Source organism: Drosophila mojavensis, unplaced genomic scaffold, assembly GCF_018153725.1.
Source record: "Drosophila mojavensis isolate 15081-1352.22 unplaced genomic scaffold, ASM1815372v1 contig_74, whole genome shotgun sequence".
Taxonomy (NCBI): Eukaryota; Metazoa; Arthropoda; class Insecta; order Diptera; family Drosophilidae; genus Drosophila; species Drosophila mojavensis.
This window is the reverse complement of record NW_025318899.1, coordinates 21,136,084-21,154,475: the sequence shown is the minus strand read 5'-3', so window position 1 is coordinate 21,154,475 and position 18,392 is coordinate 21,136,084. Positions and strand designations below refer to the sequence as shown.

The following is an 18,392-nucleotide window of genomic DNA, read 5'->3' as shown; positions in this document are numbered from 1 at the left end:
TGCCACAGACAGTGAGCGCACAAAAAAGGAGTCCCACAAAGAGAGAGAAAGGGAGAAACAGAGAGCCCAAACGGTTCATGGGGTGCGTCCTACTGGCGCTCTCGATGGTGGTTGCTTGGCATGTTAGCGACGACAACGCCGGCTATTGTCAAAATGCAGCCAAAGGTCGCAGTTGGTTTTTGTATTCGCTTTCGCATTAAGTGACAATTAAATACTAGATTCGCGAGTGTGCATTGGTCAGTGACTGATAGTGAAATGTTATCGAAATTGAAACGATATTGAGGAATAAAGTCTAACAATTTACCGTTTCATGCGAGGCCAACGCCAATGCTAACAATGACGCGCTGCCATTTTCAGGCATCGGCTGTGCGGCTATAGCGCCATCTCGCTCGCACCGTGATACAACATCCAATCGATAAGCTTAACAGAGGACTGCCAACCTAAGCAGAAGTGTGCAATGTTAACTGAGCGGCCATTGGGGCTAGCGACGAGTAATCACATTCGCAATCGCAGTCGCAGTGTTAGCGTTAAGACGTTCAGTCGGAAGTGTGCAAAGCGCCATTTGAAGCGCCACGAAGTGTGAGTTCTATACTTGGTGTGTGTCCTGTGAAATGTGAAACTCTAAATGGGAATGTGCATTAACAACTACATACAGGGCAGCGCACAGAAACAAACACACAAAGTTCAAAGTTGCAAAGTTCATAAAAACAAAAACGAAAGCCCAGTGTAGGGCGCTCCAGCTCAGTTGCCGTTATATTTAGTGTGAGTATTAAAAAAAAATCTGCATTTGTCATCGGGCGTGAACTTAGGCGCCATACACGCAGGTAAACTGCTTGGCTGAAGCTTCTTTAATTGTTGCTTAGCCAGAGCCAAAAATACGGCAAGCGACAGTAACAATAACAACCGCAACAACAACAACTATAGCGAACTAACATAAAAAAATTGCTGGCAGTGTAGTAAAAGTTAATCGAGAAAGTAGCGAGTAAAAGCACCATACAAACCCTCTTGCCAAACACACACAATGCCCTGCAGCAGCAGCAGCAGCAGAGGCAGAGGCAGAAGCAGCGACAGAGGCAGAGGCAGAGGCGGTGACAGCGACAGCGACAGCGACAGCGACAGCAAGAGCAGCAAGTGCTTTGTCGCTGTTGAGGGTTGTTGTTGTTGTTGTATTGTTGTTGTTGTTGTATTGCCGTTGTAGTTGTAGCCGTTTATCGTGTGCGCCTGTGCCAGGGGGTTGCTTGGTTTCAGTGCGGCAATTGCATGTGTATGTGTGCGTGTGTGTGTAACGGTTAATCTCATTCATCAGAGAGTCGAGTTTTACACATTTTTACGCTTGCGAGTATACTACGCTGGCAACACGAACATAGCCGATGATTCGCTCGCTCACTGCCCCCACCACCAGCACTCACGACAGCCGTTAACAGTGCTCTCTCTCTCTGAGCGAGCTGTAAGCGCTGCTCAGCGGCACTATGTTAGTATTGCTATCTCGCTTACGCGCACTGAGCCAAAGGCGTAGTTAGTGGTCGATTTTAAAAGTCCTTCACGTAGCGACACACTCGTATGTATGTGCGTGCCTGCGTGCGTGCGTGTGTATGTGTGCGCTGTAAAAGTAGTGTCAAGCACTGCACATAGGTACATGCATAATTACATACTACAATATATGCTAAGAGCAATACATACATACATCTGTACGATGAAGATGACTTGTATGTGTGATTTTCGTAGCCAGGGTCATGGTGTATGTATAATGGAATATGATTCTGTTGCACACACACACTCACACTTGAATTGTTCTCTGTGGCAGGTGCGAATATACCCAATTTGAATAGGCTTATAGTTTTGGCCCATATACGCGTATATCTATATATGTATGTATGTGCATATGTCAGTATGCTGTGTGGATTCGCACATGCGTATCCACAGTCGTATTAATCATTAAGATGACCTCGACCCTTTCTAGTTTCGCCTCCTCCTGCCCCCACCCCGTCCGTCCGGCCGGCCGGCCAGAGATGCTTAATATGTCGCCTGTCAGCTTTTGTGCTGCGCTGGGCACAAATGAGGAAGCTGCCAACTGTTAACATAAAAATAAATAAATAAATGTGATTGCGATTGCGGTTTGTTGTTGCGGATTTGTTGACAGCTTCCCACCCACAAAGCTAAGCGCCTGCCTACTGCCACGGCATTTGCTATTAATCTGTCCAGAACCGAATCGAATACATTTTTTTTTTTTTTTTTTGCATATATGTATATATTTGTGTATATACCTATATACATATATAGTTTTGTGCTGCTCGTAGTGCCGTTTGTATCTGGGCTTTGGCATCTTGGGATTGCCCCAGTTGTCACACGTTCGAGCATCTCTAAGCCATTTCCACATACCGAACCGAACCCCATTTTGTCATCGTGCACAATCCTATCTGCAGTTGTATCTGAAACTCATGATTTGGCACTTCTGGCGCTCAAGGAAATAAGCGATATAAGTGGCTTCCGAGATTGTGCGGGGGATTGTTAATCAAATATTGACAGCGAATCAGCGTGTTGAACAACATATGCTAAGAGCAGCACAAAAAACAAAAACAGAAAAAAAAGGAATAAAATGTAAGATAAATCTGGTTGACATCATTATACAAAGAGATCTAAGACGCTTTACAGGATTGTTTAGTCTTAAAGCTTTAATCATATATGTATGTGTATATATACATATGTATGTGTATGTATCTGTATATGTATATGTAGAAGATAAGTAGATAGTGTTTTGTTTCTGCCAACTCTCTTTAACTTAAGTGTATACGTGTTCTATGTTTCGTGTGTCGTGTGAATTGTCCCTTATAGAATAAACAAATCAGCTAATTAGAAAGTTATGAATGTGTAAAAAGTGGGTGTGGCACTCGGCCCTTATTGGCCGGTGAGCACTTGCCAGGCGCGTATCTTGTTGTCCGAGTAGCCGGCGAAGAGGGTCTGGCCGTCTATGGACCAGGCCAGCGACAGGCATTGCGGCAGATCGCCTTTTGCGGTGGGCGTAACATCCTCCAGCCATAGATCGAATGCGGCCTTTTTCGATGCCAAATCCCAGACGATTATGGAGGAACCGCAGGCCACGCAAAGCCAATAGCGGCAGGGCGAAAAGGACATGGCATTGACCACATCGTGATGGTCAAGCGGATACAGATTGCGTCCGTCACTCAAGTCCCAAAAGAGCACCTTAGCATCCTTGCCGCCCGACGTGCACAGCGAGCCATCCGGCGAGACGGCCACCGTCGAGAGATAGCCAGTGTGGCCATGATGATTGTTGCGCAACTTGCAGTGGGTCAGGTCCCACACCTTGACCGTACGATCCCAGCCACAGGAGACGATGAGGGGATTCGAGTGCTTGGGCGAGAAGCGCACGCACGATATCCAGTCGGTGTGGCAATCATCCGTAATGGTGTACTTGCAGTCCGCCAGTGTGTTCCACAGCTTAATGGTGCGATCCCGGGACCCGGACACTATTTGGCGATTATCCGGCGAGAAGGCAACGGACAGCACATCCTTCGAATGCCCCTCGAAGCGGTGTGTAGTGGCGCTGGCAGTGAGATCCCACAGCCGAATGGTGCGATCCCACGAGCCGGACAGCGCGAAGTTGCCATCCGACGACAGCACCACGTCGCTGATGAAATGCGAGTGGCCATAGTTCCGCTTCAGCGTATACCCATAGTTGTTCTGGCTCTCGCGCGTCAGGCGCCAAACGATGATGGTCTTGTCCCGCGACGAGGAGACCAACAGGTCCGGATCATACGGATGGGGCGCCACCTGAGTCACCCAGCCACTGTGGCCGGACAGCACGCCAGCTAATTGAATAACCTCTGGCATATTCTATTATTTTTTTATTTATTTTTTTTTTATTTTCTAATTTTTCGGTTTTATGTTTGAAATGCTTAACTGTAATTCAGTTTCAGTTAATGCGACGATTGCTTGTTTCCGATATTTTGTTGAGCCTAAAATCCTTTGAGATGTATTTATATTTTACAAATATTTTTTTTTATCAAGTTTAAATTTTGTTAATTATATAGAATGGCATTTTAATGCGTAGCGCCCTTTGATATTTGTTTTCCTCTTTTCAAGTCCTTCGAAAGTAACCTTTTGTATTTGATTTACTTTTGGGTAAACGCTTAATTCAATTTTCACAAGAATATTATTTGTCTCTTTCGTTGGGCCTTACTGAAACTGCGTGGGTGAAGATTAAATCAGCTTTGTAGAAGGCCTGACTGAAAAATACCCTAACTTAGTCTTATATTAAAATGTAATACAAATACATATATAGATTTGGTATCAATATCGAATATAGATATTATGCATAAGTAATAGAGAATGAATTCCCACAATTTGTCAATTTTTTAAAATTAATTTGTATTATTCAATTATTATTAAATTTATTTGTATTCATTGTACTTTATTATAGAAGACATTCCTTGCAAATAATCTATTGATTAATCAATCAATACTGTTATGTCATAGATTGTATACCCAATAATTACTTATAGAGATTATTTATAGATCTTTCATTTATAGATTGTTAAGATGAGCCTTAATTAATTTTTAAGGCAGATTTCAAGTGGCCAGCAGGCAGTTCCTTCTTCATATTACACTTCAAAGACAGTCAAAGATGGCTTCTTCTTCTTCTACTTCTTCTTTGGCGCTTGCCTGTTAATTCTAATTAAGATTATTTATAGCTTTTAGACATCTTTGACACTCGCTCTTCCACACCTCAGTCTAGCATAATCCAGGCTCAGTTTGTGCGCGGTATTTAAACATAAATAGTTGGTTTTGGCGACCATCTATCAATATTTACGAGTTTGACAATTGTTCTACATTATTTTGGGTTTCACGTAGAACACAAATGCTTCCGCCGTACACTCCGCTATTTGAGGGCGATGACGTTAAATGAAAAATGACGTGAAGCAGGGCAAGAGCTTTGCCAGACGTCGGTGCCTGAACAAAAGCAGCAAAAAAAGCGAGGGAAAAGGCAAAGGAAAACAGTTAAAATTGCTTTAAAATGCATAAGTGCGTATGTAGTAATGTGTGTGTGTGTGAGTGTGGCAGTGTGTGTGTGTAATGGTATGTGTGAATATTGAGCGGGCGCTGGCCAAAACAATGCGGCTTTTCGACGACTCGCCTGAAAAATTACTCATACGGCAATGAAACACGAAAGCGTGAATATGAGTGTGTGTGAGAGAGTGTATGTGTGTGTGTGTGTGTGTGGCGCCAGCAGCGCGCTGTTGTTGCTGGCTTCGCTGCTGGCAGTCGCCATTCAGCAGACAAATGGACATGGCCAAAGACGGGTGGCTAGACTGACGGGCAGACCGAGCGGGAGGCGGGAGGTGTGACGGGGCGCGGCGCGGCATGGCGTGGGGGGGCGAGGGTGTAGGTGCTGCAAATCGAGACAGAGACACCGAGCACGAGTCCTTTTTGCATTTTGCCGGCGAGTTGTTTAGGGTGCATGCGGGTGTTGGATAAAGTGTTGCCAGCACACATAAAAACACTTTGACGTTACATATAAAGTAATTTCTTTTGTTTACTGGAGACCAGCAGTTAATATACGTATGTATGTGTGTGAGAGAGAGTGTGTGTGTGTGTGTGTGTGTTTTTATGTTGCCTCTCCCTCACTCACTCACTCGCTCTGTTTTTTGTGGATTTAATGTACTGTTGTTAATGGAAATTTCGTGAATATTCAGTGTAATGCGAGAGCTACAGCGCTGATTATTATTTTTTATTTATAGTTTTCCCTTCTTGGGTTCCGCTCTTTGATAAATGTATATGACATGGTTTTTCAAGGTACTTTTTATGGTCCTTTCTTATGTTGAGTATTTGTGCTAATGCATTACATTGGGACCATGAATTGTTAATACTTAATGGCAGTAATCTATCGATAATACTTATTGCAATTTTTTTTTTTAATGTTGCAAATGGAAATTCATTTATGTATATTTCCCACATTAACATATGTTTTTATTACTTTTATTAGTATAATAATGTCTATTCAGAAAAGCTTTCAATATCTGAAATTTTAATTAATCTTTCTTTATACAATTTGATCAATTTTGGCCAGATAGTTAAATTAAACATATAATATAACAATAATGAAAATGTATTTGTATGTTATGCCTTTCTCTGCAATTCTCACAGAGTAAAGTGGAGTACGCACGCTTACAGGTATTCCAATTATGTTTTAATAGGCTTTAGAACTTACACATGTTTTCACGTGTATATATGGCGCATCATAAATAATATCAGCTTACCACTAGCAATCGTACATATAAATGTATATATATGTATAGTGTGCATATATGGAGACCTAAATAACAAACAGGAATGAAACTCTAAAGCGATGGCCCGATGAAACCCCACAGGGCCATTAATTGTTTGCTACTCTACAATTTCTTCTTCGTATTTTTTATTTATTTTTTTTTTTTTTTGCTTTGTTCGTTTAGCTATTATGTGTTTCCATTTTGTGTGCCATGTTCTACGCACCTAGCACACACACACACACACACATGTCAGTTGTTTTTGTTGTTGCTGTTGTTAGTTTTGTTTGTTTCGCCTGACTAAAGCCGCTTTAGACGCGTTGTTGCTTTTGGGCCTTTGTTCCTGTTTTTGGTTGATGTCGGCTGTCGGTGTTTTGTAATTTATGCGGCTTCCCCCAGCTGCAGGCCCTGTCCCAGTCCCAGTCGCAGTCGCAGTCGCAGTCCATCAGCCACATCAGATCGGAGTGATATAACAACAATTACATTTTACGCTCTTTTAGGCGCCAAGCGAACCAACTAACAATCGGCCAGCTTCGGTCCACTGTTGGCTGAGAGACTATGTTCCATGTGCCCATGTCCGATGCTGGAGCCTTTATACTTTTTACCTGACTGCAACTTCAATTTACACTCATTAGTATGAAATGGCCAAAAGAGCTGTGAAAACTACAGCGAACAATATCCATTGACCACGCCAAGCGAATTGGTTGCCATGGCTGCAAATGCAACACCAACACCAACAGCAACAGCAACAGCAACAACTATAGCAACAGCAGCAACACAACAAAGCTCAATCTGATACCTAATACACATTTTAGCCGCTGAGTGAAATTTGGTATTTAAACGTTAGCTCTTACTTTGTTTCACTTAGCCTCAATCATTAACTCTAATTATCCCTAATGAAAATTGCTTTCTGTTTACTTTTATGCACTTGCCAGAGGCCAATAAACTCATGGCCAATACTAAATACTATATGTGTAACGCATTCCAGCTGAGATCTTATCAGCAGCTAGAAAATTGTTTGTGGTTCGTTAAATGAACTCGGCTGAGCCTTGATTTAGTTGCTGATTGGCAATGGGATAAGCTGATAGAAAATGGGAAATATAATTATGAGCAGCTGTAGCTACGTAGTGAAATCACTATATTAGGTAATTTAGATGCAGTCTACGAGAGATAAGAATACAGCCTAGGGGGTCAACATGGGCAGACGTGGCATTAGTGATCTCTGCTTTCGCTTTTCATAAAATTATGTTAATGAGTTGAGTATTACGTGCTGTTCTGCGATTCTGTAAAAAATTCATATGATCTATTATAGCAACATGAGAGACACACTCTATGTCATTTATTCTCTAATCACACTTCCTAGCAGACCATGACAATAGAGATATAATACGTTATTTGTAGAAGAATAGGGATTTTTATTTTGTCGAAAAGTATTCCTTTAAAACGAATGAGCGACAATCAATGATATATGTCATATATCATATAAATAATTCTAATTCTCATAAATAATTCTGGGTCCCTCAACGAGTTCGTTGGCGATGTTCTTTGAAAGAGCATCATACGAATGGGTTAACTCAAGGCGCTCAACAGAAAACAAAAACGAAGTGAACCGAATTATTTTGCTCACAGCGATATCTAGTGCTAGTTATGTTCGCATATGAATATGAATGCATATGTTATATGTAAATCTGATACTGCACGAAAGAGACTGCCATTTTTTATGAGATCCTCCCTATGCCATTAGCCACTGGCATGATTTTCCTTTCAATTTAACAATGTTCTAATTCTTCATTTGCTCAGCTGTAGTAAGCAATTTATAATACATTATAATACATTTAAATGATTTAAAAGAGACCTACATCTTATCTGGCAGCCACTCACCTTATTCCATTGAGATTTAGTTCAGTTCTTTACATAAAACATAAAGTCTTATGTTTCTTACTTGAATCTTTTTATGCTTAAAGCATTCTCTGTTAAATTCCTACACATTTCATAAATAGAATGATACTTGGAATATATATATATAATTTTTTTTTATTCGAATTAGGCTGCCACAGTCTGCCAAGTAGTGTAGCATGACAATAATTTGGTCAAGGCAACTGTGCTGAAGCGTTAACCAAATTCAATTGCCTAGGAAAATAAGGCTTGCAGCCAAATTTGGCAGTCAGCTTGGCGGGTAAGTTGAAACGTGCAGCGAAATAGAAAGAGAGACAGAGAGAGAGAGAGAGAAAAAAAAAAAAAAAAAAAAAAGAAAACTATAATCAAATTTAATTAAAGGCGGAATTGGAACGCTCGAAGGATAACAAACAGTGAGCGTGTATGTGACACATCTAAAGTCCGAACCATGAATGGTCCAGCAATAGAGAGAGAGAGAGGGGGAGGGTAAGAGGGAGAAAGGAAACTGTGTGCGGCAAGCAAATAAAGCACAACAAAATATGTGTGATAATTTTTTTTTCTACTGCTGCTGCTTCTGTTCCCGATTCTCTTGCTGCTGCTTCTGGCTTCTCATTATTATTTTGCCTTTTATGTGGCACAAGAATGAAGTGAGTGGGCATGCGACGTGGTGTGAGGAGGGGCTCGAGGTGCACGCCCCGCCAGCGACCCGGTCTGCTCGGGGCTGCCGTTGATTTCTAATGTGATAAACTTTTGATGGCACAAAGGCGCAGCTATGCCAACCAGCTCTCCCGTAGCGCTCGGCCTGCAGCATGTTCCACCTCCTCCGCTCTTGGCCGCCTCTCGGCTCTGCTAAAGAAATTATTTTATGGCTGCAGCTGGGCTGAGAGCGGACGGAGGCTCTTTAAAATCAACGCTAGTTTCTTATTACCCAGTCATGCAGTTGAGACTTGTTATTACCTCAAACGCACGGGCGCTCGTCTATTGGCCAGCTTCGCAATAAAAACTATGTAGGCAGCGCTGCGTATACGTAATATCTCATTTGCTTTTAAATGCGCATACGACCCGTTGCTCCAGGCACGCCCTGGATGGCCAGAATGGCCGCTGGCATTTGAATAATTTTATGCATCGATTTTTCGATTCGAATGATACTTATGAATCGCTAGTCTCGCGGAGAGAATGAGAAGAAGAGTGAGAGAGAGAGAGTAAGTGTGATTTGATATCTGTGGATTCTTATGAAAAAGCATAAAGAGCCGACGCGAGATAGACGCAGAGAGATGGAGATTAGATATATTATACATATAATATGAATAGCTTAATAACTGTGAATATCCTTGATCTTTGCTGTGACTGCGCAGAGCAAAGAGAAACTTGGTATTTGACTGTGAAATTCTTGCGAACAAATTTTGCTTTGATTTGAATTTCATAGCTCAAGAGCCAGCGAGCGGGAAACACAAAGAAGTGGAAAATGGAAAATGAGAAAAAATTTGTATTCAATTCTAAATAGCGTAATATCTTTGTGAAACAAATAATTAAGAGCTGTCATGAAATGAGATAAAGAAAGAGAACAAGATATTTAATTGTGAATAATGAAAGAAATGGAATATGCTTTAGATATAAGAGAGGGGGAGAGTGAAAGAGAGGAATAAAGAAAGAAAATTAGAACATATATAAGGTCATTAATATTATTATATAGATATGTATATAGATTATAATAATTGCTAAGAAGCCTCACATATATCATATGTATGTACATATATGAAACATGATATATACATAACTCTTTACTTCTATTGCCATCTGAGTACTATATGCAAGGCGTTTGAAGTGTAACCCTATTCGAAAGCTCTTAAAATTGATATGCTAAGATTACTTTTCCCATCAGAAGCCAGAGATGGGCCTGAAAAATAATGGAAAGTGTTCATAAGTTCAGTCAGTCGTACATAAGTTATTGAAGTGACATTTTCGAATACATTTTCAGTGTTTCGCTATTGGCATTTCTAATTGCTGTGAATTTTCCCGTTCTTTTTTCGCTTTGCAGGCTTCGTGATAAATGCAGCAACTGACAATTAATACGGAAACGGGCGAGAAATGTGCGAGCGAGCACTTGGCTGAGCATTAAAACATTGCGCAGCGGGGAAACTCATAAATGAATGCTTTTAATTGCGAAACAATGACGTTTGCCCACACAAATACGAGCAGAATAAAAGGAATAACGCTTGCCAGATCAGCATCAACAAAAACAATAACAACAACAACAACAACAACAACAACAACAGGAGTAACAATAACAACAGCAAACACTTTGTCCAGCTGCAGCTGCTGCAGTGAAATTTGTGAAAATCGTGAAAATTGAGACAACCGACAATGCTGCTGATGCCAACGTCGTGTGGCCCCGGTCCGCCAGCGGTCGCACACGCCGTTGACCCAAGCTTAGCGAACGGGCACACACGCAATCAACAACGTAAGCTGGCAACGACCCAAGCCAGCCCAACCAGCCCGATAACAGCAACGGGAATGGGAACGGGATGGGCAACAGCCACGGGCATTCCCAAATGGCTTCTAATGCTCCTACTGCTCTTTGCCATTGTGGCCCAAACGCCGCAGAGCCAAGTGGCCGCCGAGAAGAGCAAACACTGTGAGTATTTACCACCATTTCAATATATACATACATATAATAAATACATAGATATGTATAGATATGTACGTTTGTCTGTTTGTATACATTTTGGCCAGGAGATCGAAGTTTCGCACAACTTTTACCCTTGTTCTGTGTCCACTTGAATTTCGAAAAACAATTTGTCCCTGCTCAACTTTTGTGACAAACACAGCAAATAATTTTGTTTCTGCGAAAATAAAAGTTTGTATTTTTTTTTTTTTGTATTTATATTGAGGAATGGGCGTATCGTTGTGACACTTTAATAATTTGATTAATTTTTAATACGGAGCTGTACCCAGAAAATTTAGTGGAATGAGCAGTTGAAAAGTTAAGCAAGAAATGCTGTGAATGTGGGTCTATGTATTTATATGTATTTTATATGTAAGCAGCATAATGAAAGAAAGTTTGAAACAAGAAAGAAAACGTGTCAGGCGATATTTAATAACAGCTCAAAGCTTAAAGCATGGAATGAATCATATGCAAGGAGATACACATTGGTTCATGAATAGATTGTTGGATAAAATGTTGAATTTATGGATGATGAAAAATACGGATATATGAATAGCTTCAATGAAGAAGAGATACAGACATTCGTACAAGTACATTCGTACATTTGCATGAGAATAGATATTTTTCGATCCTATATAAACATGTATCGTATGTTTAATAAATTAATAGAATCATAGATTCATAGATTTATAGATTCATAGATTCAGAAATTAATAGATTCATGGATACACACTCTTTCATAGATTCATAGATTCATAGATTCATAGATTCATAGATTCATCGATTCATTAAATCATAAATTCATAGATTTATATATTCATAGATACAGAAAAAATAATAGATTCATAGATACACACTTTCAAAGATTCATAGATTCATCGATAGTAGATTCACTCTTTCATAGACTCATAGATTCATCAATTCATAGATTATTAGATTCATAGATTCATCGATTCATTGAATCATAGATTTATAGATTCATAGATTCAAAGATTCGCAGATTCAAAGATTAATAGATTCCAAGATTCACACTTTCATATATTCATCGATTCATAGATTCATAGATTCATAGTTATAGATTCATAGTCGGAGAAGATCTATACAAGATCTATACAATATCAATTTACAATCTACCATACTTCGACAAGAAATATTTATAGGAATATTGTATATATGAAAATGTTCAACTTTCAATTATAAACTCTAATAGATTCAGCTAATTGTATACTCGTATAGAAATTGAAATGCTTTTCGAAATTGAAATGCTTTGTGTTTTGCCCCGAGCAATTTGAATGAATTTATCCTTGAGCAAACAATCGACTTGCCGTAAGGCGAAACGTGTTGACAGAAAGTCAAGCCAAAGCAAATATGAAACATTTTGTCATTTTGGCTCGCTTACATTTTATTATATTTTTTGGGTATGCTTCTTCATTTTTTGTTGTCTGCTATGGAGCTCATGTATCAAAATATTTGTATACAATTTGTATAAATTTTGTTGCTTCTCTTGTGGCAGAACAATAAAATTTCATCGAGGAAATGTAATAAAAGTGCATGAAAATGTTGTTAAAAAAGCGAAAGCAAACAAACCAAAAGAGAAAAACCAAATGCTGCCACTATAAAGTAAACAGTGTGTGTGTGAGTGTGGGTGTGTGGGTGTGGTTGATGTGTGTGTGTGTGTGTGTGTGTGTGTGTGTGTGTGTGTGTGTGTGTGTGTGTGTGTGTGTGGTAATTCATTCACATTGTACATATTGTTTATGCGAAGAATAAACAACATATAAATGCGATTTTACGATGAGCAGGCAACCTGCATACTAAACAGCTTGTCATATACACACACACACACACAGACATGGGTGTGCGTGTGTGCGTGCGTGTGTGTGATGGAATGTCTGAAGCTATGTGCTATAGCCGCAACGTTGACAAAAGCCCGACACATTTTAATCAAAGCTGCAATAACACAAAATCTTCTGCATTTGAGTTCGCATTGTACGTCAATAAAACAATTGGAATGTGAACGACTTTATCGTACCCTATATACAAATTAACAACAAGCTACAAAAAGCACAAATTGATAAATTTTATAAAGAATAAAAATTCCTTTAACGCAAATTGTAAACAATAAAATAATAAATAAATCAGCGCATTTAGTTTATAATGAATAGTAAATATAAAATATACTGTGATTGATAGCTTCATATAAATATAGCTATATATACATATGTGGATTCTTTGAATGTTAAATTGTTCTACAGATGTTAAAATTATCAAGAAGAAGAAAAGTAATACGTAAAAGGTACAATATCCAGAGAAAATACGAGAAGAAATTTGATTAAATTAGATAATTTTACATGAACATTATATATAATATAATTATTATTAATATTGCTGTTTATTAAATGAATTTTCACACTGAAGCATTAGCCTAATATGTATAAATTATACAATAGTAATATATGTATATATATTCTTAGCTATATGTATCTATTATTAGTTATTAATTGGCGACATCGAAATTTGATTCAACCAAAAAATATATCTAAGCTGTGTACGGTTGGTTGTTTAATTAGGAATTAATTTGATTTGTTGCATAATGAGTTGCTTGCACAGTCGTCAATCATTTTACTCACACACGCACACACACGCACACAGTTGCAATGTTGCTGGCAACTGAAATAAAGTTGCTGAAGCGTTGCGAGGCTTCGTCGATGACGACGAAAGTTGTTTGCCGCAAATTATTTCCGTATTTTAACATTAAATCATAATTAAAAATTTCAAGTAAAACAACTTACAACTCACAGTCGTCGACGTCGACGGCGCCGCCCGCTGCGACAGCGGCAGCAGTAAAAGTTTGCGCTGTAAAAAAGTTGTTGCCTACTTTTTTGGGCATATTTCCGGTTGCTGCTGCTGCTGCTGCTGCTGACTGCTGGCAGCGCTGCTTGCTGCGCTGTGCGTTTCTAATTGCAGCACCCTTCCTCTTTGGGTGACAACTCGCTGTTATTGTTGTTGCTGTTGCTGTTGCCTTTCTTCCTTTTGCTCCTTTCCGGAGGCGACATTTAAACAACAACAGCAACAGCAACGTAACAGCCATGCTTAGCGCTGCTGCGTCTGCTGTTTGCTGTGGCCACAAGCGCACACACACAGATACGCACACATACACACTTACGCACACACACACACGCTTTTCTCCCGCCTCTGTTGGGCATCCGCAACAGACTTGCGGCTTACGTGGCGTACACTTAATTTTCCCATACTCATGACCAGGCTTGTTTTTTTTTTTTTCGCAATGCACTTGGCCAAAGGGGCTGCCACTGCTGCTGTTGCTGCTGCTACTGCTGCTGCTGGCAGCGACGTCGGCAGCATTGAAGGTTTCCTCAACTCGTTCAACAAAATGTTGTACAAAACTTTCATAATTAATTTCATGTTAAGTGGCATTGCGAAACGTACGTAGGCAGTTCCTGCAACTCCAATTGCCTCAGTGGCTCTGCTCCTGCTCCTGCTCCTACCCTTGCCTCTACCTCTGCCCCGCCCCAACCATTTGCACATCGTTTCGACACAGTCTTTGGCTTCATCTCGTTTTTTTGCTTTTTGTATTTTGGGTGAGCCGTTGTCTTTAATTTGAATTGTCATTTCCTGTCTCAAACACTCAACGCCACTCGCTGGCTGCCCTTGTAGCGGTCTGCCAGGCATCCGGCTGCCATGCCACGCCCCGCTACCAGCGCCGCCTCTACCTCTACGCTGCTGGTGATGCGCACGTTCAACTTGATTAGCGTAACTTGTAATGACTCGCACGAGCTGCGAGTCAGGGCAAACTTGTTGGCCCGGCCAGTCCCTGGTTCCCCATTGCCAGGCATTCACTTACATGAGTAAATATGTTCACTCACCGTGTGTGTGTATGTGTGTGTGTCAGTCTCTCGTATTTGCAAGTGGTTTTCATAATTACTTTGTGTGTTCACTTCAAATTATCTGAGGAGCACAAGTTGTGCCTCTGCTTCAGCTCTACGCGTCTCTGAATATTTGCTGCCATACCTTCTCTCCCACTCCCACTCGCTCCTCTCTCCTTCCCGCACACTGTGACTGTTTCTGTGCCCAGGCATGTTATGATTTGGGACTTATTCAATTTGCTAAATGTTTACCACATCATCGCATTATAATTAAGTTTTCAGCAGCGCACAGAGTGCTAAATGTGTGCAAATGTCTTAAGTTCGCATTCGGAAACACTTTAATCGATTTCTCTGTAAGTGGCATTCGTAAAGGTCTCTGTATCGACTGTCGATATAATCAAGACCAAAAAATGATTGTGTGCTCATGTCAAACAGTTTGATCGATTTCTCTTTGAGTGACATTCGTAAACGTTTATAAAATTGTAAAGCGATGACTTTTATCGTTATCGATATATATATTTCGATAGTTGCGTGTTAAATTCGTTAGCTCACATAATGTTTAGTACTCTATTGTATATTGTATATTGATTCCTTCATATATCGATTCCTCTTTGTGGTCTATTCGTAAACATGACTGTATTGACTTCTAAATTATCGAAGCGTCAATCGTGTTCTTTTAGTTGTGTGTTCACATGTTAAATTTGCGTTCCTTGACATACTCCTATCCATTTCTCTTTGAGTAGTATTCGTAACTGTCTCTGCTTTGATTGTTGATGCTGTTGATTTAGCTATTCATGATGCATATATGTTGAGGTCTTAAGCTCGCGCACTTTCTGGTGAAACTTTCCATAGCTTTATATCTGTTATGATTCCTCTTTGCTTGCTATTCGCAAGCGTAGCCCACCCAGTTTCCAAAGTAATAAAGATATATCCCTTCATTATCAGCATACAGATCTTATCCATTCCTATAGATATACTAACTATATAATTATGCTTCCTTCTTTTATGTCCTATGTCTTTGCGTGGTATTCGTAAATGTGTTCAGACTGTTGAGGCATATACGAAACAAACTTGTGCTGTTATCTTTATAGACAGCTCGTTATTTTCAATGAAAACTTAGATGGCAACTACGTATATGCATTGCTCTGACAGTTTCTCATCTCAGCTGGAATGGCATCACAAGCAATCAGTATCTTAACGAAATAAACTTCCGTCTGCCGCCCCTCTCCCAGCGCACAAGCAATTGTCTCGCCTTTGTGCAATAATACGAGCATTACACAATTTTTATAAAATGGGTCACGTTGCCTGGCGATGCAGGGCGTGCGAGGCTGGGGCGGAACGGGGCCTTCCTTTTTCCTTTTTTGGCAGACTCCAATAGCCGCTGATGTCTGATGGCTGCCTGCCAATAAAATTGTGAGAAAAACAACTGTCGACGACCAAGAAATGGCATAAAACTTTTGCTTTTTGTTTGCCATAAATATGAATGGATGGATTTAGGTCTCGGCTCTGAGATGAGGCGGTGGATTGGGGTGAGCTCGGGTGGCTGAGGAGCCAGTACCAGTTGCCACTGCGGCACATTACAGACTCTGACCCCAAAAGAGGGGCAGCTGGGGCAGCTGCTGCTCCTGCTCAGCTGCCCCCGCACGTGCCAAGCTGCACTGCAGCAGCAGCAGCCAGGGATGGGGATACGAGGTCGGGGAGGTAGTTTAACATTATGACAGCTTTGCGGCAGCAATAAATTTTAATTTCATAAGAATCCATCCGCATACGAATACGAATAGAGATTTGCAACATGCCACAGCACTTGGTGTGCGAGCGCAAACCTTTTTACATGCCACAGCCTGATTTATACGGTCTAAGCGGATTTTCGTTTCAAAATTGACAGCCTTAAAAAATTTATTCAAAAAAAAAAAAAAAAATCGTTTTCGATTGGCTTTGTTATGGTAATGCTTCGATTTGAAAAAGAATTTTTAATGTTATTTAAATTTCAAAGGGGGAAAATAAATTGTGGGCAAAAACATGTACAAATTTGACAAAATTTTTCGCTTGATTTGGAAAGGTTTTTGATTAACTGAAAAGCATTTTTTGCAATGAAATTTAATAGTTATATGTCTATAAAAAAATAAATACTTATTTTTAACGTCTTGACATGGCAAATTGATTGATTGAAGGAATGTTTGTTGGCTCATGAAGCATGAATTCAGTATTTCAAATTTAAATCAAATTAATTTATATTCATTCAAAAAGCGCATGTTCCTCAGGTCGTTTTTCCCTATGAACTAGAAAATGTTAATCTTATTAAAAAAAATTTTATTATGAATAAATTACAAAATATATAAAATAATAATTTTATAAATTTAATTAGACAACAAAATTTCGTCCTCTTGAGGACGTTACCAATGCGAAGTAGGCAGCTTTTTTGCCCTTTAGAGTGAGTGTTACTTGTTGAACATAAAATAGAAAACAAACCGAAGATGTTGATAAAATACAAAGAAGAAGAAAAGCCGCGAATTAGTCAAGTGAATCTCAAATGATAAGGCCGAAAAACTAGTTCAAATACTATAAAATTTCGTACAAAAATATATAAAATAAATAATATTAAAAAAATATAGATAATGTATTAAAGAACAAATGAACTTACCGACGTAAATCGCAAGAGTAAAAGGTCTCAAGATCTCTTCACATATTTGAAAATTTTACGCTACCAAAATATTATTGTAAATTACTAAACAATTTACACTTTCCCACACGTCGCACACGTCGATGCTTTTCTACAAATCATTCGAGCCTGGTCAAATCTAGTACATGTACTTAATAGATTGATCTGTATTAGTCATGTTGAGAGTCACAAGGCTGGAAAATAGATTTGGTCGTTAATTCGCTTCACAGTTGAATGGAAAGATAAATGTTTATGTATGATAAATACATGGCTGTAAAATCAAAGCGCGAATGAAATCAAGCAAACCATAACAAATGTCATTTATGGCCAAACATTTTTGGCCACGCACACACACACACAAGCACAAACACAATGCCAATGGGCGCCAATCAAATAGAGAGAAAAGAGCAGCAGCAAAAAGAGAAAGAAAGGAGGAGCAGGAGGAGCAGGAGGAGCAGGAGGAGGTCATTCCTGCCTTTGCCAAATCGACGATTGATGCGTTTCGTTGCGAACTCTTGGCTATTGCCAATGGCAGTGCTACCAAAAATCCAGAAAGACAAACAATAAATTGGTCAATTGTCTATGAATGCAATGTGACTGTGTGACTGTGTGTGTATGAGTGAGTGTGTGTGTGTGTGTGAGTGCGTGTGGGTGGGTAACTGGGCATATCGGCCTGTGGGTTAGGATTATTTATCAATGTTTTCTGGTCAAGCGAGAGACAGTAAACTGTTATTATATAAAATCGATATGCGTATTTTCCAATTGTTTTCCCTTCTGTCAGCCGTCCTCAAAATGTTGCCCCACTCGCATCGCATTTTAATTGTCTGCCTCTGTTCCGTGGAAAATTGAACAATTTGTTGTTGATCATTTTAAATCGCAATCTAAATTCAATTCACAATTTTGCTGCTTACTCATTTCATGCGCACTAATTAGTTCCAATTGTTTTACATACTCTTTTGTGTGTCGGGCATTGTCATTTTGTTGCCTCATTTGCAAAGTAATTAGAACTT

General features: G+C 39.7%; 2 protein-coding genes across 2 annotated transcripts in view; one reads left to right on the top strand and one right to left on the bottom strand.

The window, feature by feature from the left end:
• The first annotated feature begins 144 nt into the window (after positions 1–144).
• Positions 145–18,392, top strand: part of LOC6583189 — a 39,461-nt gene continuing 21,213 nt past the window's right edge. Inside the window, exons 1-2 of the mRNA XM_002008829.4 lie at positions 145–762; positions 10,216–10,812. Coding sequence (XP_002008865.2) covers positions 10,542–10,812 — 271 coding nt within the window. The 5' untranslated portion in view covers positions 145–762; positions 10,216–10,541. The remainder of the gene's footprint in view (positions 763–10,215; positions 10,813–18,392) is intronic.
• On the bottom strand, positions 2,646–3,957 carry LOC6583190 (guanine nucleotide-binding protein subunit beta-like protein). Its single transcript, XM_002008830.4, has one exon. The coding sequence runs from the start codon at positions 3,847–3,849 to the stop codon at positions 2,896–2,898; it is 954 nt and encodes a 317-aa protein (XP_002008866.1). The 5' UTR covers positions 3,850–3,957; the 3' UTR covers positions 2,646–2,895.

Excerpts from the sequence above, each read along its gene's own strand:
- LOC6583190 (XM_002008830.4), bottom strand. The coding sequence starts at position 3,849 with ATGCCAGAGGTTATTCAATTAGCTGGCGTGCTGTCCGGCCACAGTGGC.